The sequence below is a fragment of the Pithys albifrons genome, chromosome 16 (genome assembly GCF_047495875.1).
Source record: "Pithys albifrons albifrons isolate INPA30051 chromosome 16, PitAlb_v1, whole genome shotgun sequence".
Classification (NCBI taxonomy): domain Eukaryota; kingdom Metazoa; phylum Chordata; class Aves; order Passeriformes; family Thamnophilidae; genus Pithys; species Pithys albifrons.
In genome coordinates this window covers 4,777,811-4,801,732 of record NC_092473.1, presented here as the reverse complement: position 1 = coordinate 4,801,732, position 23,922 = coordinate 4,777,811, and the positions used below count along the sequence as shown (strand labels likewise).

General features: G+C 37.1%; 1 protein-coding gene across 34 annotated transcripts in view; it reads right to left on the bottom strand.

The window, feature by feature from the left end:
* Positions 1-23,922, bottom strand: part of RBFOX1 (RNA binding fox-1 homolog 1) — a 795,203-nt gene that overhangs the window by 5,812 nt on the left and 765,469 nt on the right. For 8 of the 34 annotated variants that reach the window (XM_071570933.1, XM_071570921.1, XM_071570935.1 and 5 more), the window contains one exon: positions 9,539-9,591. The exons of the other annotated variants lie outside the window; for them this stretch is intronic. In XM_071570933.1, the coding sequence (XP_071427034.1) occupies positions 9,539-9,591 (53 nt within the window). The remainder of the gene's footprint in view (positions 1-9,538; positions 9,592-23,922) is intronic. 34 annotated transcript variants of the gene reach the window in all.

Genomic DNA, 23,922 nt, shown 5'->3' with positions numbered 1-23,922 from the left:
TCAATTCTATTAAAATATTTGATATCCATGAATACCTATTTCTGGAAACTATCCAGGGCAGTTAACAACAAAGAAAAGAGGCAGTTCCCAGTGAAGAGAATGGAAGGCAAACAGCTCCCATCAGTCTCTGTTGGGTAAAAGGCTTGCTCTTTCTTTGAGAGTCAGTATATATATTTTTTTTTTATTTCCTTACTATCTGATTGCTGCAATAGTGAGCAAGGGCTGTAAATTTAGATTAATTTTGGACCAGTGGCAGGGCTGCATTTTGTGTCCATCCCACATCCCAGTCCTGCAGGACTCTTGACTATGTCACAGTACCCCACAAAGAAAGTCTAACAGGTCACCCTGGACAGCAGATTAAGGGGGCCACTTGTAAGGAACAAGCCTGAACACACAGGGCTCAAGCTTTATTTTATTATTATTATTATTATTATTATTATTATTATTATTATTATTATTATATTTAAGCCAACTGCTGAAGTAACTGGCAATTGCACAACACTTCTAGAATAAAACATGTTGCTAATATATCAATATTTGACAGAAATCCTGAGAACTAAGGGAAAGATATGGATAAACACACACATTAAGCAATTTCAAAGGAAGAAAATATGACTGTTTCAACCCGGAATTGACTTCTGAGTACATTCTTATTACTCTTTTGCCAAAGCAGTAATCACTTATTGTCAGTGTTTTACATTGCTTTTTTCATCCAACAGTATAAACCATATTTCTTCCTTAAAACAAAGGGCTGTGAAGTAATCCTAAAGTGAGAACTGTGACCAAAGTTAATCCTTGCTCCTTTAAAAGAATGTTTTACATTTATATTATGATCATGCTAAAGTTTGTACTGTGATATTAACATAGAAATGGTATTTCAGAATTAGCAATGCTTATATTCTTGCTAAAATAAGGAACACTTCTTCTTCTTTTACAGGATATTGAAATTTCACTTAAACAAATGTGTGCAATGTAAACACACAGCACAAAAATGTAAAAAGGATTCTTCCAAATCTTCAGTAGAAGAAAACAAAGTATATAAAATTAAGTTGCAAAACTCTCATTTTTGCATCCTCCTAAATACTCTTGACATATGTAAGCACAAACATGGAAGAATATATTTCCAAAGGGGAAAGAACACATGCTCAGATATTATCTGGGAAAAAAAATGCATTGAAATTCCTCTGTGATGAATAGACTTTTTTTTTTCCTCCTCAGGGTGACCTCTACCTTCAGAATATGATGGTTTTATTATGATTAATAAATTTCATTTCCACAGAGGAAAGGAACAGTGTCAGCTTAAACTTAAAGCAAGTGGGTTTCTTTTTAAATGCTAATTTTTAAACACGCCCTTGCATGACACCAAATTTAGAAGCTCAGGAGGTTAGCAGAATAGATTCTGATTTCCATGCTGAAAATAGTAAGAAGGATTTAAACTATATTGTCACACTGGAAATCAGCAAGCTGGTCCAGTCACACACACACTGGGGCACATAGTCACTCATGCCAGGCTGCTCCCTCCTCATTAAAATTAGTGGCATTTCAATGCTTTGTGATCATTTACACTGGAAAGAATCATTCTGAGTAAACAATTCACTCAAATTTAGGCCAGGCAAGTGGTGAAGTATTTTGAACAGATTAATAGTCAATGTGATTATCTGTATATTTTACAGGATGTTAAATCAATGTATCAAAACCGAGACATGCACTCACAAATTCTTGTCTAAGGACATATTTGATGAACAATTTTGATGCATCACTAATCAGCACAAGGTATCTTCCACTAGTTTCCAGTATCTGGGACAAGAATTTAGGACATAACAGGGGAAAAATTATGCTTGCTAGCATTTTGTTACCATACTGACAGTGGTTCTGAAATAGCTGGACTAACAACTACCTGGGAATAACTGAGAAAGCAAAAAGTGTAGCCACAATAACACATGTAAATACATCTGCAAACTATCCACCAATGGATGCTACATTCTGTACTTCTGCTGTGCCTCAATCTCTTCAATCCTCTTCAGCTGAGGGTTTAAAAACACTAAAATATTACATAAAAGGCCAATTTGGTGTCCATGGAGCAAATAAATAAATAAATATGGGAAATTGTGAGATTTATTTTAGTAAGGCCTTTGAAATGGAATATCTCTCTAAGTCATCAGTAGTAGGTGTTGTTAAAGACTCTAAAAATTGGCAAAGGTTGTGCCTCTCTAGTTGTTATTACCATTTCAGGACTTTAAGTTCTTCAGCACTATGGCTGTATTTCCATACACACCTCAGACAGACAGTGGAGCTCTGACAGTGGACACATTTAGAAGCTCCTTAATAACATCCATGCCATTGGGTTTAATAACAGCACTAATAAGGAAAAATTCACCAAATGAGAACCAAATTAACACACTTTCCTCACGTAACCTGAGGGTTATAGAAGGAGAATTTTAAACATGATTTTGTTTTTTAGGAATGTGATGCACATATTTCACTTATTATCATTTCCCCCCATTTTTTCAAGTCTACATTTCTCTACAGAGGAACTGCAGAAAATTATGAATCTGCTTAAAAGGGAGAAGTTAAAAATTGGGCCCTATCTCAGCTAAAGCCGAGATCTCATCCCCCGTGACTTGTACACACACTTTGCCTGTAATATGGCCCCTGGAAAGCTCCTGTCTCTAATTTCCAAAAGATTATCCATTCTTTCCCAGCTTTGATTATAACTGAACAGCCAAGTAATAAATTTCCTTCTTCTTCAGACCTTTATTTGTTGAATTTTTAACCAGAACAACCTTCAATTAGCAAAGTTTTTGTGCTGACAATTATTACTGAATTTCCTAAGAGGCAGCTGAAGGAGTGGGCTGTGGTGGGTGAGGTTGGACAGGCCCAGGGCAGAATGTTTTGGTCACCCAGGGAATGGGCATCGCTGCAGGATGTGCCGTTGGAGGTGGCAAGGGAAGGGCAATCCACAGCTCCCCTCTGGTACATCTTAGTGCAGAATTGCAAAGAAATGTTAGACAAAGATGGGAAGACTTCAGTAAAGAGCTGGATGGAATACAAGGAAAAAAAAGCTAACCTGGCCTTATCCACATACGTGAGTCCAGTAACTTGGTCACTTAACTCTGATGATACCAAGAGAGATGACACGAGCAGGAGAGCTCCTTCCCATCCACACCACTCTCACACCAAACTGCTGAGCAGTATTTTAGGCTTAGAGGGTCAAACTTGTGCAGCAGTGGTGGCCCTTTAACTTAAAATCCATCCTATTGCAGTAGGATGGTATCTGCTTATGGTGTTCAAAGCACATGCAACAAAATAATTCACTTAATTTTAGGTATTAACACCAAGTATTTAGATATTTCAGTCATCTGAATGACCAATAAGTCCGTCTCTAGATCTCAGAAGGCAATGGAAAAAGGGGTCTCTGAAGTTTTTATTGAAGACCAAGGAAATTGAAATCTGTTAAAAACAGTTTCCAGTCATTTTCCTTGATGGGAAAGGTTAAGAATGCCAAAATGCTCTGTGCAAAGTTTCAAATGCATGTTACCAAACACTAAGCTTGTTGTACAAGGGAGGACCACAATGTGCTTTATGGCATATCATCTTCCTCTTCCATGACCTATGACATGCTATAGACTTGTCATGTGGTGCAGAGAGAGAATTGGGAAAGAGACAGGGAGCACAAGGAAAGAGGGAAACTTTAAGGTGTTCTGCAGTGCTGAACTCCTGGATGCCTGGAGAGCCATAAGGGATTTCCTATGGGTATAGCACTAACATTCCTAGGGTTTCACAGAGAGAAGAAACTTGGCCTGGGTCTGCCATAGGGAAAGGGTGATAATGAAAGGTTTCCAGGCAAGGATCCTCACAAATATTGCATTGATGAAATATTAAAAGCACTGTTTCCTTTTTCCTGCAGGTTGGAGCAAGGAGAAACTTGAGAAGCCTGTGCAGAGTTTTCTGTATGTAGAGATGAAGCTCAAATTCTTGACTCTGTATTTATTTACGTCTCATCTCAATTTGGCCAGTTAATTTTCTTGTCAATTGACAGGCATGTTTTGCAGAAACTTTGGTCACTGACGCTCAGATGTGGTTTTCATGTTTTACTTCTGTTTGCCAACCTGTAGCTTCTTTTGAAATTTAGGAGATGTTTACAGGCAGCCAAAGCTGAGCTGCCACCTTCTTAAACATTTCAATAAACATGCCTGATATTGGTTAATTTGCAGAAATATAGAAGTGTACCAAACAGCAGCACAGGTGACTTTGCCCTGAGCTGATGCTGAATTCCTGCTCTGGAGCAATGCCAGGGACAGATCTCAGCTCAAAAGCTTACACTCAAGTTTCACTCTTGCTATCTGGATTTACATAAATGTGGGAAGTACTCGATGCCTAGTCAAAAATTTAACATAATTCTGTGCCATCACGACCAACTTTTCCATGTAGCCTTCATCCAAGAAACTAAGAATTCATATAAATATCCTTTAAAAAAGCCACTAGGGAAACTGTGGCTTGCTACTAAGTGACACCTAAAACCAGCTCTACTCCAATGAAAATCAAGTATTTCTTCAGTCTGTAAAGCATTTTCCTATTACTCTTGCTGTTATATTTAGGGGCAATAAACCTTGAAGAAATTACCTAGTTCAATAATAAATATACTGGGTACTTTGTTTATTAAATTTTAAAACAGTCTTTTGTGCTTGTGAGCAAAGTTCTACAGCATGCAATGAGAGGGGGCTTTTTGTTTAATGTTTTCAATGAAATATGATAATCTCAAGATATTAAAACTGAATCCTTACTCACTGGATGTACTTGCATACAGGCATACATACATGAACACACACACACAAACCATCTTTCATGTGCACTGTCTATCAGAGAAAACCAAAAGTGCAGTTGCTTCCTTGAAAAGCCAGCAGAGAAGATGCACACATGCTTCTAACGTACTTGTTGAGGACAAACACAGATTATTCACTATTTCTGTTATCAGAGGAGCTTCACATTGCAAATCCTCCCTTTACAAATCACAGAACCTCAGCTTTCCTTAATCTTGTCATGTTGTCACATTTGACTAGCCATGAGAACTGACCCAGAACCGCGAGCAGGGGGCAGGCAGAGCTGCCAGGGAGATAATGACAAAGAGGCCTGAAAGGGCTGCCAGTGTTTGCACTGGGTGAGAAAAAGGAATTAATCAAACTTCAGGAAAGAAGAACAGAGCATAATCAAAGTGTTTACTGATTTTTATCAACTGATCCAAAGGCTGAACATCTTCACCACACAACTACCGAGAGCAGTAAAAGCCACAACAAATGGAATTCCATATAAGCAACTATTTACAGCGGCAGTAAACGCAAGTTTAAACTGCCAACATAAAGGACACTTGAATTTATAGAACGAGTTTAATTCTGTGCATTAGTGCAACATTTCCCAGGCTTTCCAGAGCAAAAACTTCACTATCTGCTGTTTTTCACAGAGAACAGCAGTACAGCCTTAAATAAATACAGAGCACAAAGACCTTACAGAAGCTCCTTCATCTTCATTTTTTATTTGATTAGTGGAAGAGCATAACATAATAATAAAAGCATCTCAAAGAAAATGGTTATTTTCCCAGTCAAATTGCTTCATGAAATGAAGTCAAACCCATTGACAGTAACACTAAAAGGGAAGAACCTCTCACAGCTGAGCATGTGCCTTCACACAGTAATTCTAACAGGCTAAAGGAAATATCTCTGAAATACCTTCCAAAGCAGTTTGGGTTATACTCTTTCAAAATTCTTTTGCAAGAGTATAATCTGATCCATACCTCCTACCAGACACATGAATAGGTCAATGAGATGCATTCCAAGTACATATGGCAAAACTTTGACCAGCTACAATTATTCATGTACCATAGCACAGGTGGATTTGCCACAACAGGCACTATAACCATTCTAAGCACTTCATCCTGTAGTGATTTGTATCTCTATATTTGCTATTGTTTAATGAATTAAATTTGTGGCAGTTACTGCTGACAGGTTAATGATGGTATACAGGAAAACTGCAATGACCAGAGCAATTGAATTTGTTAAAAATGGCCACTATTCTCTCAAATACTTGAACAGTACAAACTAATATTTGTTTCTTGAAGCTGCCTGCTTTTATACAACATCTTTCCTAGAGTTATGAAATTAAACCTTTCAGAATGGTTTATCTATTTTGGAGACTGTATCTTCCTCCAGGTGGGGGTCAATAACTTAATCTGAGATTGTCAACTTTTAAAGCTTTATAAAGCATTTCCTTTGTGTGCAGACACACACACACACAATCCCTCCTCCTGGGGCTGATTCTGCTCAGAAATGTAAATAAATACAGTCACAATTGGCCAGATGTTAGATCCACTTCCACTGCACTTCATTCTAAATTCAGGTTTATATATACACTTGCCTCTCTCTCTCTCTCTGTTATTTCAAAAACATAAACTGCAAATACACTTGGGAGAAAAATAATACCAAGCATGCATCCACACTGGATTATTTTGTTTGTATGTGGAGGTTGGATAACAGTTAAAAACTGAGAGAAGAGAGAGGAATATGTAGAATAATGATCCTGTCCCATTTTTACACAAAAAATATAAAATGTAGGTACATCTGAGAATGCACTTGGAAAAGACAATAAATATTTTTTATTTACAAACTATGAATTTTGATCTTAGAAAATCTAAAAGAAAAAAACAGATTGAGCACTGATTTGAAAAATCCACTAGAAAAAATGCTACAGGTGCAAAATGAACAATGTTCTGCAACCAAGGTGTAAATAAACCATGGGTTTATTCTGGGTCTCACTCTGATTTATCCAGAGCCTGATAGAGCAAGATGCCCTTTGCCCCCATCAGCCAAGAACCTCAGGATTAATTCTCCTCTAATGGAACTATTGTCAGAGATTTGCTAGAGGAAGGTCTTCAGAGATCCCTGTGACAATTCCAGCATCAGACTGATAGGAGGTTTCTGACAGTTTCCCTGCCTCTGTTCTAGTTCGGATCTGTTTGCAAACCCTTTAATCATTCCTGCCAGAGCAGATCTATCCCAGAAGTGCAGAACTTCTCTTCTGAAGAGTAATTATTTTTAGCCTCAGAATGCACTGGATGCAATCAAGAGTGAAATGCTTTTACATTTCCCATGGAAGGATCCCTCTGGCAGATATCTGAATAGGTTTTCCTTCTGTAATGTGCATTCAAGAACAGAGACCTATTTTGATAGAAGTGTGTATATGGACACACTGCCTGTTCATTAACACATTTATCTACTCAAGATTACTTTATTCCCAAATCAAATAAGATTATCATGTGGCTGAGGGCTAAGTATCCTCTGGCAGGGATGATAAAGTATTAGGGAGAGAAGAGATTACCAGCAGCATCACCCAACACCTCCCATTGGATGATAAAGTTCCAAGCAAAACTTTACTATTTGGAGTCTACAAAGACACACATTCTTTACAAGGAAACAATACAAACATACATATACTCACATTTCAAACACTGAGCATATTATCAGTATCTTCACTTTAGATCAATTTTACAAACACGGTTCAATTACTGCAATTGAGTTTAGGAGCACTAAAAAAAGCACTAGAAAATTGTCCTTCAGTTGTTTTACATGCATCTGAAAAACCACAGCAAGGTTAACCTTGGTCTAAAATATATCTCTATATATGCTCCATGTACTAAAACACAAAATATCAGATAATGAAGCAGTTGCAAGTCAACTTCCAGATTCAAAAGACCAAATTCAACTTTGGCAACTTGAATCACAGGAATATGGGCCAGACAATTATTTTTTCTTTAAAGCCAAAAGTCCTTTAAATTCTATTACTAAAACTTAGGTTTATTAGAAACAGCAGATACAGGCTTTCATTAGCTTTCTACTTCATATCTTATTGCAAAAAGGCACCTACAGTCACTTAGGATGGATATGTTTATCATATGGTCAAAAATAGACCTAAAAAATACCTTATTGTTGAATCAATTCAACGGGGGTAATGAATTGGTAAACTGAAAAGTTTTAATACTTATACACAGAGATCCATTTCCTTTTGTGTAAAGTTCACTGAACGTACTGATAAATAAGAGTGTCATATTTTGGACTGGAATTCCAATACACAATGTATGTAATATAGTCTCAGGCACTTGAATTGTGCCTGAATTGAGAGGAAAAAAATGTCTTTATTAGAGCAATAATTATTGCTTAGAAGGGCTCACTGCAAAACAGGTCCCAGAGACCCCATATCTAACTCAAGAATTCCAAGTTTAAAAATAGCTAAAATAATTATTTCTTAGTTAGCAAGGCTTAGATTTACAAATGAGTAGCCTCCCTACTATAGCTCACTCCAAGGAGGAGCTGAGCAGGAAGCTCCAGGGAAATAATGAGAGCCAAAATCCAAGTCTAGAGATATCGACAATGTGACAAGTGGTGACTTCTCAAAATGTATTTTATTCATGTCATAGGACTTGGAAAAATCCATGTTACATCAGGTTTTCTTACAGAAGAACTTTTCAGATTACCACCAAAGATGCTATTGCCAGGACAGACATTACTACAATTTTAGCATATTTTGGGGCTAGCTGTGTTCTTTTTCATGAATAAATGCTTTTCATTTATTTCTATGTAGAAAATCATGGCATAAACAGAGATCTAATCACCTTGCACTCACTTCTGGTTAATATAAAACTCTATAAATACACACTTCTTAATACCAACATTTTGTTTCACACTCTACCCACCCCCTTTCATCCTTCAATATGAGCAGCCTCCATGAACTTGATTTTTTGCACATTATTGGCAGAATAAGTCCCATCACTGTAACTATTTTGCCTTTTGATTTCTTACGTAGTAATATAATACCATCCTTACCTGAATTAAGACTAAGCTTGTTCAAACTCTATTGCTTAAAAGAGAGAAAATCCCTTGACATATTCAATATATTTATAAAATACCATTACCTTTTAAAGACATTATTCATTCTTCTTTACCCAAGGCTTACAACATGATAGCATAGCAAGGCTTTTTACTTACTAGAGAGCGATCCTCTGAAGGCACAGACCCCCCTCTCCCACTATCTCATCCATAGGATAGACTTTGTGAGTGCTTTAGGGTCTGCAGGACCCCTCTGGGCATTCTTTGCCCCCAAAGAGTTGAAAACAAAATTGTTACATCTATAGCACTTACAATGTCCTACACACATCTTAGGCTTTGCTCTTTTCATTAGTTCTGCTTGGTTTGGCTTTTTCAAAGTCCCAGTCTTGATGGCACTGCCCAGTAAGCTTCTCTCAGAAGGTTTAACACACCCTTATGTACTAAGCCATATGATATTTAAACAGGAAACAAACCCCCAAAGCCAGCACAATAACCTAACAGCTTTTCTATGGCAGAACCTACAGGCTGAAGCTATAAATCAATCAAACTCTTCCAAAGATTTATACTCTGGACTTTCCTATGCTTTGTCTTACGATTAAATGCAGCATGTGAAAAAGGATATTGAGACCTGGATGGATGCATCAAGAAGTATCAATGATTGTTACCTGCAGAGGTGTTACAAGAAATTTCATCTGCTGCAACGAAGACGAATTGATTTCTGCAAGAGAAGATAAAATTCACAATACTGCTTGCTGACTGGGAAATGTGCTAGCTGCCAATTGACTGGATGTTTACAGATGGGGTAGGGGAAGGGTGCTTAACTTTAATGAATGTAGCAAGAAAAAGTGTTGACGTATTTCAGTACTATAGAGTTTATAAGGATCATGAGGTAGACATGCTGGGATCTTTTAAATGAAATAATGGTGACATTTGGATATGGACTATGTACAAACTCTTGCATTGGAAGCTTCATGTTTAGTGTTACAGATATGTCAATATATTTATGAAGTCTAATAAAAATAAAACAATATATTGATATAGCTATTAAAGGGCACTACTGCAAAATATGTAAAAAGCGCTTTGGAAAAAAAATTAAATTGCAATTTACTTTGTGCATCTGAAAGGAGGATATTGAAAGTAAAATATTTTGCTTTTTCTATGTCTAATATAACTGCAATCAGAAAATTAATTTTCTGCTATTTGTTAAAAAATGACATAGTATATTCTCATATACCGTCATCCAAATACATAGAAAAGTCTTTTGCAGAGTCTTAGGAGAATAAGCTAGAGATATGAGTAATTTAATATAAACCTTCTCTTGCAAAATTCTTTTTTAAATCAGGTAACATAAAAAGAGAAATGCTAAATACACTAATATTTCAAAATGCAGAAAACTTCACTATGGCACAAATCCTGCTTGTCCTTTCCGAAGTCAAGGCAAACAGGATTTGGGTTAGTGGAGACCACACTTCAGGATTAACATGAAATAATGATTTCTTTTATATGCATACCCAGCTTCCTGGCAGTATTCTGGGTGGTGCAGGATTACAAAGGACCTGGGGGAAGTGTTAACACCTGGGTGCTGCTTTACTCCCAACTGCACAGAGCTCCTCCCACCTGCACTGCCAGGCATGGCAAAAACTGCAGCCCCATGTTCTGCACAGCTTTAATGCAACAGTCTCAAATAAATAGGAGCCAGAGGGAACTAATTCTGGCTTGTGCTAAGAACTACCTGGAAAAACTCAGTTCTGCAAGCATTAAATACCCTGAGGATCCTACAGAAAACTATTTCACTCAGGAGCAAACGTCTCTTAGGAGTAACAGAACCTTGAAGAGTTAAGCCCTAAGAGAACAAAATCTATTTTTATTACTTCACCTGCAATGTGTTATAGAGATTTGAAATCCTCATTTAGAAATCCATGAACCTTGTTAATTAGAGAAATGTTAATTCAGGGGAAAAAAAGAAAATAAAATAGGGACTCTGCAATCTGTACTATAGGGACAGGATTGATTAAGTCCCAAAGAAGTATCTGATCATTGCCTCTGCCCTGTCAAATATACTGACACCTGCCTTTTAGTGTGAACTTAGTGCCAAACTGATATTCTTTCATTTTCCACTGGAGGTACAATTGGTAGTTTTGTTCTTTGTTTTGTGATCTGCAACAGTTTGACAAGCTAATGAGATTTACCCTGCATGTAGTGCTAAAGACATGAATTTAAAAAAACAAAGGGGGATAAATTTCACAGTGTAAATACAGAGCTACTCTGTATTTCAGAGGTAGAATAAATTGTCACTGTTATCACTGCTTGTGATAATTACAGAGAGAGAAGAAGTTAGGGCTTGCCTAAAAGGGATTCAGCCAGTAGCAATGCAGACTTACCAGCTACTGTTTTACAGAAAATCCTTCTGATTCATGTCTACAAAGTTATTAAACTGCCCTCTGATCTAAATGAAAAGATCCCTTTTTCTTAAAAGCTGTCTCTAAAGTGGTTACTGAGAAACTCCTTCTTTTATCTCAACTCAGAACAGTGAACACCGAGCCACAGACACTGTGTTCAGATGCCAAAGTACAGCATTCTCTGCAAGGACAAAGTGCTGGGTTAGTACCTGCAGAAAGAGCCCAGCACATGAACTGTAATTTGCCTTTTGGAACGACAAGTGTTATTGGAACTGTTCTGAAATCTTACTTTGTTTTAACCAACCCTTTGGTAAGTACTGATAGAAATCTAATTTTAAAAAAATGTAACCCATAGTGATGCCTCTTAAAAACCCATCTACTATAAACATTTCTTGTTAGATGGCCTCATAGGAAGACACTATTTCCCCTGGGGTTTGATTTTGTAAAATTAATTTCACAGCTCCATAATTAAGTTTTAAAAGTAGAACGTTACATACTGGTCAGCATAGCAACTGTGAGAATGAAATGACTGGATGCTGGAGTTCAATAAGGCAGCTCATTTTTTTTTAATAACTAATTATATTTGTTACAATTACACAAAATTGATTAGAGCTTTGATGACTTTAATGTTTTTACAGTGGCAGTTTTTATTTAACTAAATTCTGCACTATTGTTTACATAGACCTGGAGGGAGAACTGCCCATCAGAGGTGTCACTACACACAGATATCCCACGTGCTGTCTAAAGCAAGTTTTCCCCCTTAGTGTGGACAACCCCAGAGATCCAAAAACTGACACTGTGGTGCATCATATTCCATCTGCCTTAGAGCAGGTGGAAAGCAGAGCTGGCAAAGGGCAACCAACCCAGCTCAGCCCTTTGCAAATATAGGGCTGTTCCCTTTAAAGACCAGTTTTCTGCACTAACTATATTGAGCATACAAGACTTAAAAACCTCCCAAGTAAGATATGATGAAAATTCATGATGCATTTTAGGTTGCTTTAGTGCTCATCACTTCTACACTTTTAATGATTCAAAAATGTACAAGAATTCTTAGTGGACCCAACTTTATTATACAATAAGCCCTGCTCAATTAAGATACAGAATCACTTCCACAATTTAATTTGTGTATTAACATTGCCAGTATTTTACTGCTCATTGGTTTATACTTCTAATGTAAAAGAACACAGATTTAAAAAACAGAAAACTTTTTTGTTGTTGTTGTTTAAGTGACATTTTAGAAGTAATTAATAGTTGTAAGGGAGATAAAACCAAACGAAATTGGAAGGATAACATGACTAACACATTGATCTGAATGTACAGTTGGACACACTGACCCTGCCAGATACTCACACCCTGGGCTAAGTGCAATCCTTTTAAATGCAGGAATGGCACCTTTGGCAGTGTGAACTCTGTGATGGAAACCCAGACAGTGTGGGTCATGCCAAGGTGCTGCTGGGACTCCAAATGGCCTTGTTCCATCCCAGCAGCTGCTTCCCAAGGGCAAACACTCTGCAGACTGTTGCTACTCTCAAGCCTATAGATCAAGTTCTTATTTCTTCTAGCAAATTGAAAACTAACACTTTTTTTTTCCAGTATGATAATAAAGATATTTTTCAAGTTTGAAAAAAAAAAAGTTTAAACATTTCATATAAATTCTGAACTCAGACTAGAGCAGAAGGGGAGGATAACATAAGTACTATTAAGTGATTTAGATGTGCTTTCTTCCTTTGGGGTGCTTATTGAACCTGCATTACACCATCTTCAAAAGGTTTGAATGTGTTCTCATTTCCTCTGCTCCATTTCCCATGGTCCCTTTAGCAGACTCCTAACAAATACAACTTCTGGGGCCCCACATCTGCCATAAACTTCCCTCTTTCAGCACCTGCTCTTTCTACCCAGCAGACCTTTTGCATATCCAATACATCATGTGCTTTCTTTCTCTCTCCTTGATGCTCTTATTTTGGTGCAAACATGCCAGACTGGAGCATAAAACTGGGTTTATTCCTTTTTTGAAGATCTTTAACCACTGGAGCCTGAGCCTTAACCTCACTGTGACTGTTTAATATACAGAACTACTTCTGTGAAGGAACCTCAGGTGAATTGTTGCTTGTTGCTAAACTGTCCTAGAAAGATACAGTCTGTGGTAGAAGGGGCAATAGTTTGAGGAGAGAAACCTCACTATACTCTGTCAACATCTCCAATTTTAGCATTATTTTTCATAGGGTAGCTTCAAAAAAAAAAAAAAACAAAAACCCATCAGATTCCATGATTTTCTACATTCTGCATTGCACCTTTTGTACTGCACTTTTTATTACAGAAGACCCTTTATCACAAAAATCCTGATTAGCAATGTTAGAGGTTTAGCCCTCAGGAATGATCTTCAGTCATTATTAAACTACTGCTTTGTACTGGGGCAGGCACAGGGCTTGCACTATGAAAACAAGCATTGTTTGAAAGTGTTCATGATGGCACGAGGTGGCCAGGAAAACTTAAGCTGTCAGAATGAAACCCACACTCTGCAGCATCAAATTGAAAAGAGAATAACAAAATATTTTCAGGTTCAGCTTTATCACCTGACTAAAAATACTCCATTCAAAATTGAAGCAGGTCATTCACTGAAAGATTTGAATACTAAAGTATTAAACCAAAATATTTAAGCAGGTGAGGGACAGGAATTTAAGTGCAGCTTGACTAAGGTTTTCATTAGATATACTGTTTAGCAAAAAATATTACTAATAACAGTAAATTTTGTGTACTCACAGAAATTAGGCCTTCTGGACTACCCAACTAATTAAAAATTTTTTAAAAATGCTATAGCCTAGTTTCTTCAGCATGTTTATACTATAAATTAATTAAGAGGCCTAAGATGTTTCATAAATGTATTTTTTCAGGACTTTTCTTTACTAAAATGCAGCACCTGCCCATTTTTCAAGAAGAACTTTCTTTCACTGTCTTCCTTCACAGGAGTCACCTTGACTACAGTGCAGTAGTACAGAAAGAACTGGTACCAATTAATTCCAAAGCATCCTGACCTGACACAGCAGCCACATGCACATCAACACTGAATGGAAGCTTAGATAATGCTATATATGTGAAATTTGGTAGAAATGCCAACACCCTGTAAGTACTATGTAGAATTTTTAGCTTTTACTTCTACAGAAATTGGTTCTGTAAGCATGTTTAGCCTTGACTCTTTTTTTGAATTGCTTTTAATCTACATATTCTGAATTTCTAGTGTGAAAAACTTGATATTCCAATGAAGTTGATTAGCTTTTGGTGTACATGTTCTTTACATGCTCCATCCGGAATTATAGAGTATTATCAGCATTTCTGTCTAAGGAACATCTATGACTTTCCTTCACACTTATCCAAAATTCCCTTAACATTTCCCATCCTTATAAACACTAACACCAATGATTTCAGCTACTGGAATGTTAAATAGATTCCAGAACAGTGAGAGAAATCTGCTTTATACCATCTTCAATGCAATACTGAACTTCAGGCTCCTTCATATGTGGAAAAATCAGGGATTCTCCTCACTATCAAGTTGGGGTGAAAGTTTTCTTTAACACTGAAACTCTAATAATTCAGTTAAGTGTTAGTGCACACGACTTTATCAAATTTTCTGCATCCAAGTAGCCTTTAAAATAAAAGGTCAGTGGCAACTTAGAGTGGCTCTCAGAAAGAGCAGAAACTTCTAACAGACTGGGTACAGAGCTCCCCACTGATCCTGCCTGATGTGCAAGTGGTTTGCCTACTTTACTGTTGGAAACTTCAGAACCTGGAAGTGGAAGAGAGGAAGAGATTCAGAGGATGAGTCTCAGGTGCTGGGGGTTCATGATTTGAGGGCTCTAACCATCATGAAGCACAATTCCAACCCATGTTCAGGATAGACAGTTTGCCTGAGTGCTCCCCTAGAAGTTTCCCACGCCGGGAAAGAACAGGATGCTCCTCTGTGTCTGCACTCTACATATTCCTAGAAAAACACCAACCTACTACTTTTCTCTCCTACAGTCACTGGCCCCTCCTGCTCTTCAGATCTTCAGAACCTCCCCCAGCTGTGTCTGGGAAGTTTATACATTTAGGTCATTGTGGGTCAAAACCACATGTAGGGCACACAGGCCACATGACCAAGAGTTCTGTGTCCTCTCCTCTTCCTGAAAGGTTGGGTGACAGTCAGACTTCTCAGCACCGTTCACATTTCACACAGCACAATCAATACAAAGTCTTCACACACACCTAATTTGGCCCAGCAGTACCAGAGGTTTTCAATCCCTCTTCTAAGCAACACAGAGCTTCCTTAAAATAGAAGCCATACTAGAGGTCAAGAGGGATTTTAAGAATTCAAGACTTCCCTAAAAATCATCACACTAGCACTAGGAAATGTGAAATGGAAAAGAATTACAATCCACTAACACTGAGTGATTATGCTTCATACACCTGAATTCTTAGGCTTTGCTGACAAACTTCACAAAAGTAGACAGAAATAATTTTGTTTAATATAGAGGTGCCCACCCCCTCCCAAAAATACAGCAACTGCTGAACATGGGGCAGATCCCCAGAACATGAGAAATTAAGATGAAGACAAACACAGAAGTTACAGTGGGAAGATTTAAACTGTATTTAATCAGTTGACTTTTTCTGGTAAGGCCACCATGGGATTTACAAACACAGCCAGTATTTAGAATTCAGGGATCAGAATCTCAGCCTGTAAAATTGATGCAGTTTAACTGAAAGCACTGACTTCACTGGAGCCATTCCAAGTTGTGTTCTCCAAGGATCTGGGGGTAACTATCGAGTGGAGCAAAGACTTTTCCCACCAGAGTTATATGTCCTACCTCTATACCTTTCTCCATTATATTATTGAAGATATTATATTATTAAAGATACTATTTTTCCTTCATGCTCTAAATGTTAAGCCTTTGCTGCTCTTGTGAGGACTTGTGAGGTTACTGCAATATTCCAGGAGGGACAAAGTTTCCCTTTAAAAATCACTTTATTAAGTCCTCCCCAACTCCCTCCTTCTGATGTCCTAAATTTAAATATCAAGGCTATCAAAGAATTTAAACTTTTTATTATTAGCATAATAACTATAATTAGAAGGTTGATTTTGCTATTACCATGCTTTATATTCCCATTACTGTAAGATCAAAGTACATTATCATACTCATAGCATTTGAATCACAACACAAAGACAACTAAACAACTTCACAGCCATATCTATAAGATATATTAAATGAAGTGAGAATAAAACTATAAATAATTCATGCAGTATCAAGCTTCAACAACACTAACTGGTTTGACCTGATGAGTGTTAGGAAAGTGTATTTTATTTTTAGACTAATTTCTTCAATATCAGGTTCTTTTTTTTCTCTACAGAACTGTTCAACTGGTTATTTAACAACACAATTGTTCTGCTTGTTCGACTTAACCACTAATAATGATGCCAAGACAAAGAGGAAGATTTTGCTTTCACTCAGGTACTCTGCTTTCCTTGTCCAAAGATAATGCTGTCCTGCCTCCACCACTCCTGACCATTTCATTAAAGACCCTTTTCTGAAATTTTGAGGCAGACCTTGGAAGAACATAGAGGAAAAATCTGCATGAAAATAAATTAATGTAGCTACTTCTGCAACTATTACTGCCCAGAAACACTCAAGCTCCTGGTCACTGCCCAAGCAAAGGCAGCTCACCCATCTGCCTGGGCTCAGCTGCTACTCCAGAAGGTTCCATGTCCCCCTTGCCTCCCCAGGTCCCTCACATGCCCTTGGGTGTCTGAAATGGCACTCAATCCCTTCTTCCAGACAGCTCAAGCAAGCCCTTCCTTTGTCTGCCAGGTCAGTCCCCTCTGCATTGCTCCTCATCTGCATCTCCTTTGTGCTCAGCACAGGCCATTTCAGCAGGACTTGGCCAATGACAGGATGTCTCCACCATAACTCAGGCTGCCAAAGGCAGCAGGAGACAGCAAAGAAACCTCTCAGTAAATTGCATCCTGCCACCACTCACACAATTTCTTGCACAGGAATGATTTGTTTTAATATCAAAAAAGTACTTTTGCAATTGCAAAAATCATACCTTCAAGAGAAGATTAAAGCCAACCCCTGACTCCCCTGGACACTACTGGAAAGGTGCATTCCCAAGACCAGTCATGTGTACTTGCTCAGAGAGAAAACCAACCAACCAAACAGAACCAAACAAACCAAAACAAGGACAAACGAAACCTAAAGGGGGAAATGATCAACAGAAGGTGCTTTCTGCAAATTTTTATTCTTATGTCAGACTTTCCCCAGCAGATGGGCAGGCATTTATTTTAGCCCTCCTGTTGAACCAGCTAAATAACCCATTCTAATGCTCCAAGAGAGAGACTCCTTCTAGCACAGCCACAAAAGCAGGCTGGGGAAATGCCAAGGTGTCCATGTCACACACAGGGCAGGCAGGGCAATGTCCTGTATACAAACTCCCCCTCTCTCTCCTTCCATTACCCCTCAAAGGCTGTATAAAGAGAACTGCTAGCAAATTGATGCTACAACCTGCAATTTAGTATTGTTGTTGCAAACCCCAAAATGCTTATTTTTAATGTATTCCCAAAATGTGGACAATGTCTCATATTACAATCAGGGGAAAAATATGTAATCCTTTCACATTAAAGATCTACACATTTTATTTCCTGATTTATTTATTTTTAAAAATCAGAGTGTACAAATATACCTGAGTCTAATTCATATTACCTCTGGTACCAGTGAATTTTTCTATGTTTGATTACACAATATATTATATCTATTATAAATGTATTTAAGATTAATAGTACAATATACAGAGCCTAAAGATGCATATTAATCTGCAAGAGGAACACAGAAGATTTTAAATAGATCTTAACATTTTAACATGAAACCTAAACCCAAAAGGTTAAATTCTGAATACAACAAAAATCCACAGTAGAATTCATACTGATCTTAGCAGCATAACTGCTCTAAAATTATTGGCCTTTTAGTGTGATTAACACAGTCCATGCACTTAAATTAAATATTTGAAGAAGCAGTCCTGTAATTTTACTTCACAAATGCTCCACGTCAGCAATGCAAATTGATGTCAGTATGACCCAGGACTGCTAAATTAAGGCTATTTTTGGAGTCTTCTAATTTATATTTGAAAATCTTGTTTGCTCCTATATTTTGGACATGTTGTTTCCTCTCTTTAGGCAAAGAGTTCAGAATTTTTAAGCCAGCCTTGTGTAAATCAATATTTTATCCACTAAAATACGTAACAAAATGTACATTTATTTCATTGGGGGATTTATTCTTTATGTATATCATGTAATCTTTAAAATAATGCCCTTAAAAACATACTTTATATTTGCTTTTGATTTCAAAATGATTACTATAGTTTACCATTAACCACCATTTTAGCCACAATAAAGTCTCCTAATATAGAGAGGTGTGATTATAAACTTCTTTAGCAATTATGAATAACAATAGTTCTTTCCCTTTACATTTAGTTTGAAATGATTTTTCAAATCACTTGACAAGGTGTTATAACTAAAATACCATATAAATGAAAACTTCACCAGGATTATTTAGGTATTCATTCAAGAAACACAAAAGGAAGTTTAGAGGCTGGTACATGTTTGGTTTAAATGAAAAGTTACTTTTTTTTATGCACAAATATGAAACGCCCCACAGCAGTTTTCAGAAAAAGGTTCTTTAGGATCCATGGGTAAAAGTTCTATTCCCATTCCTGCTGTATTCTTACAAGCTGATGTTTGCCCCAGGTGGATTCTTAAAGTATTAGAAACTTGACAAGCCCAAAGGTATGTCAGAAAAAAAAAATCTATTTAAATACCTAATCAAATGCTTTAGACTCCTTTGAGGTGGGAAACGCTACAGTAAAAACATGCAAGAGTGTAAATTGCCTCTTTCTTCATTAATTTCTTCAACATTGTTATTTAAAGTTTGTTCTTCTAATACTTCCTCACCTTGCCTGGAGCACATTGCAAATTACACAGCTAATCCATACAGACCATATCCATGTCAGCCCATTTCTTATTAATAACATCTCACTCCTTCATCTTCTCCCTGGCTCTCGCACAATGCTCTTAATTCCTCCTTGGTTTTAAAGCACTCGGGTTGACAATACTTAGAGCGTGTTCTAATCTGCCTCTTTGTGGTCTATCAAGTCAATGATCTGAGAACTAAGGAGTGTATAATTAGCCACTGACATGTCCAAAGGAACTGTTATGGTCTATCATGTCACAGGCATTGACCCAATAGACTGTAACAGTTTTGGTCTGTTGGATTAGGAATCAATGTTTTAGTAACTCCCTAACACTGCATTTATCCAGTCTGCTGGATACAACACTCTGAAATACTTTAAAGTCACACTTTCTTCCAATACCCTCTGAGAGCAAAGTCCATATGATCTAGCAACCAGAAAAACCTACTTTAAAGATGTTAACCATTTCCCTGCTCTTTTTAGAGAAAAAGTATGGATGAAAATTTCTCAAATGAACATATTCACAATCAGTTACTTCCTTGGAACATTTATGTTAGAGGCAGAAACTCCTGAGTTAAAAGTCATGCTATATCACCTGATGTAGGCTAGATGTGTTAAACAAAGAGCAAGAGAGGATATTGAAGTTGACATGCAAACATCAGAAGAGGTGCACTGATTGTATTTTTTGGAATATGATCAGCATTGAACAGCTCTTGCTGTGCTGAAGGAGAAACTGGCAGCAAAGATACTGAACACCTTCATGTCAGAGCCAGGGATGGAAATCTAGCCTTTAGTGTACCTCTACCTTCCCTCCCAATTTTTTTCTTCACAATTTTCAGCAGGGATTTCCAACCAGATCAGACAGTAATAGTCAAGCCTTTTCTTATCTCTGGGGATTCGTAAAATATCCCTCAACATTACAGTGAAGGAGAATGGAGACTACAGTGAAGAGAAGTAGAAACAGAGTATGAGGGGAACAAGCTCTGACAGGATAAAAGTTTAATAATTGCTGTTTACCATAACTCTTGGTAGTACCACTAAGCTTTTCCACTACTATATCACCTTAGTCTTGAACTGAGTAGCTTTAATAGTTCCATGGAGATCACATGAACAGTCACACTACACACGTGAATCAAACCTTCAAAGCATCAGTAAACACGTTAATTCCATCCAGTATTAGAGGAATGCACTAAAATATCAAAGCAGCTTTCTAGAATTGGTAAATCATATTTTTATGAAATGTAAGTGCTCTCAATGTTTCCCTACATGAATATGACTCCCTGTGTCTCCCCCAAAATGCTATATCTACAATGTTGCAGAATGAACCATGTTTCAATCATTGGGAAGTACTCTATACAACCAATTTTTATTTCAGGAAATTCCTATTGCAGAAAGTTCCTTACTACATTAAAATCCCTGCTCAGAGAATTTCAAACTCTTTGATTACAATTTTTTTTTCCTACTACATTTTCATTATTGATAATCATCCACTTTTACTTTCTAACTCATTAACTGAAAGGTACTGTTACGGATATAGTATAAGTCATATACTCTATTTAACTGTGATCTGAAGGATGAATATGGATTATGGAATCTTAACATGATGACAGTGATCTACTAGTTTGCCACAGATCAGACAGACAAAGTCTAAGAGATAAATGGCCAAATCCATTACTTCTGTGTAACAGTCCAGTGAATGAGTTGATTTGTATTTGCAATAATAGGGAATAAACAAGTCTCAGCTACATCCAGGATACCCAGGAAAAGAGCTAGACCAATAAAACATCACCACATCAAACCTAAGCATGTGCAGAAGAGAAGGGTTAAATACATGCTCCTTTATTGCTAAACAAAGCCCCTGTACCTGGTCAAGGATTCTAACTGACCCTTTTCACCTTTGAAATGGGAGTAGCCTGGAATATGGGCTATACAATCCTTCTTTAGGGACCATCTTGTCCCCTAAACCTTTCCATTTCTCAAGATTCCACTGGTATAGCAAAATTCAAAAAGGTTTGAAGATTCCAGCTGGGAGTCAGAAGAGTGGTAAAGTTATCACTGTATTCTAATTTTTTTCCTCTTCAAATCTGATTCATTTAAAAGTTAATAGCTTTTTCTCCTAAATCTTAGAAAGTAAAATCGTGAAACGAATGAGGCCCTACATTTTAAAATATTTATGCTTCTGTAAAATTATTTAATGGAAAATTAAATTCTGGCTGAAGCTGCTATTATGATTTATATGCACTCAAAACCTTAATTTTTAATATATATCTCTAGTAAGATCCTCAATAAGATAAGATAATTTGAATAAAACTATAGTGGCTTTCATTGTTTATTCATAAAATAAAAGATCCTATAGTCTAAAATATATTAAAACACCCCTCCAGCTACAGAAGCTCATATTTTATATTCTGTGTATTTTTACTCTTCATTTTACATTTTTGTTCTTTAGTATGTCTCCAATTAAATCAAATCTGTATCTATTCTGTCTTAGAATCATCTGACCACAAGTATCAAGTATTACTCTCAACTACTTGCCCAAGGAGAACTGGAAAATATGTTAAACCCTAACTCTGTAGACACTACTGCTTTGACAAAACTGAATAATACACATAGACATGCTAAAAATGTGTAAACTATTCAAATATCAGGATTTTACCAGGAATCTGGAAGAACATAATTTCCATATGACAAAAACTCCTCTCTCAAATTGTATATAAAATCCTAGGTATGGCCACAGAACATGTAACACAACTAATAGTGGAGGAAAAAAATAAAATATATGTTATACTACAAAGTGTTATGTGCAAAATATTTGGGAATATGCCTGATAGTCTTATCAAAAAAAAAAAAAAAAAAGAAAAGATTCAGTGGGAAAAGAAAGTCAGCTTCCAGTGATGAGGGACCTAATCCAGACAACAAAAAAATCAATGGGAATCTTCCCATTGTTTGGAGTGAGGTTTAAATTTGACACCGTATTAGAAGAGGGGAATTCTGCTCAGAGCCAAGTGCTCTGCACATCTGTGTGTGTTTGTGTGATGGATGGGGGGGTGTGTGGGTATATGAGAGCCAGCCACAGGCAGCCCCCTCAGCCCTGGGCACAGGGGCAGCAAGCAGCACGGCGGGGATGGCTCTGCCTGGCACACAGGGTGGCTAACTGTGGGCAGGGGTTGCTTCGTCACAGTGCCACACACACCTTCACCAATATTGCTGACAGAGTTCAGATGCACGAAAGGAACACAGTTCTTACTCCGATCGAGGATGCAATAATCAAATCATAGAACACAAAACCAACAGCCAACCAAGGTGAAGATCTGCCCATAGGCTTCATTCAAGCAAGCCATTCACTGAGCTATGTGATGGATCTGTCAAACCCAGAACAGCATTACAGACATACCAGCAACACCAAGTGGACATGCAATGACAAAATGACAATACGCCCCACTGCCATGCTCCGACTTGTTCTACCTCAGCAATAGAACACTCGATGACTTTGCTAGTTTGCCTTGCTTTGGACTTGGACAGAACTCTAACAACTATTTTTTATTTATTTTTTAAAAAATTATAGCATGAAAGAGGAATAAAACCTGTACAAATATTTTATTCATATCTGATTTAGTGTCTTTTACACATCCTTACAGTTGTTTTTTCCAAACATGGTCAGTTTAGAGAGTTTGCCAGGCAAAGCTCCAGAATGGTGAAGAATGTATATAGACCAGTAGGCCCCCTTTCAGCAGTTATACTAGTTGGAAAAATTATCAGAAATGTTTTAAGTCTTGGCAAGTTAAATATGATTTTTTTGATCCACTTATGTGAAGACCTTCAAATCTTTAACTGCAATTTAGTATGATGACAGATCACATGGTATAAAAACTCAATTCTAAATTTTTTTCAAGTTGTATTCAGCCATTGCAGTGCTTCATAAATAAAACAAAAATGTACCTGTTTCTTTGTTGGTTTTGTTTTATGATCCTTAATGATGACTGGAGGGTTCTGCAAGGTCTATCTGGGTTGTAAAATTGGGTTTACGAGCACATGATCTGTCTTCACAAATACTTAGGGGGTTGCATTGATTGGTTCAATGGTATTTCCTTGCCACCTGATTCTCCCCTCCATCTCTGTTCCTTGCCTTTTTCCAGCAATCCGTGACAAACAAGGATACCATTGCATTTCTTCACAATAGAGCTCTTTTACAGTGATCATTATCCTTCAACTTGATGTGTTGATTCTGGAGTCCCAAATCTTTCTGTTAACCTCTAGTTTTAATTTACCAAGACATGTCTCCAATCTAAAGATTTCCTCTTTCCATCTCCTGACTTAAGAAGCATTTCAGATATGGAACATTGCCATTCATCATGTATATGGATGATGAGGAAAAAAAAGTTTTATCTTATTTTTTAAGTTAGTATGAAGTAGTTTTTCCATGATCTGTCACTGCTTCAATAGCAAATACAAACTGGTCCTCAATTAATTTCTCTGGGCAAATTTTTTTTTTACATAAACAGTAAATATAGTTCGTGTGTAACTAAATTAAATAGGGGCTCAAATGAATACTGAGTGTGCAAGGAATCTTCAGTGTTGTCAGAGGAGTGCAGCTGATTATCACATCGAGAAGAAAAGACAGAAGCAGTTGCACTGAACTATATTTCGGCACTTTCAATATT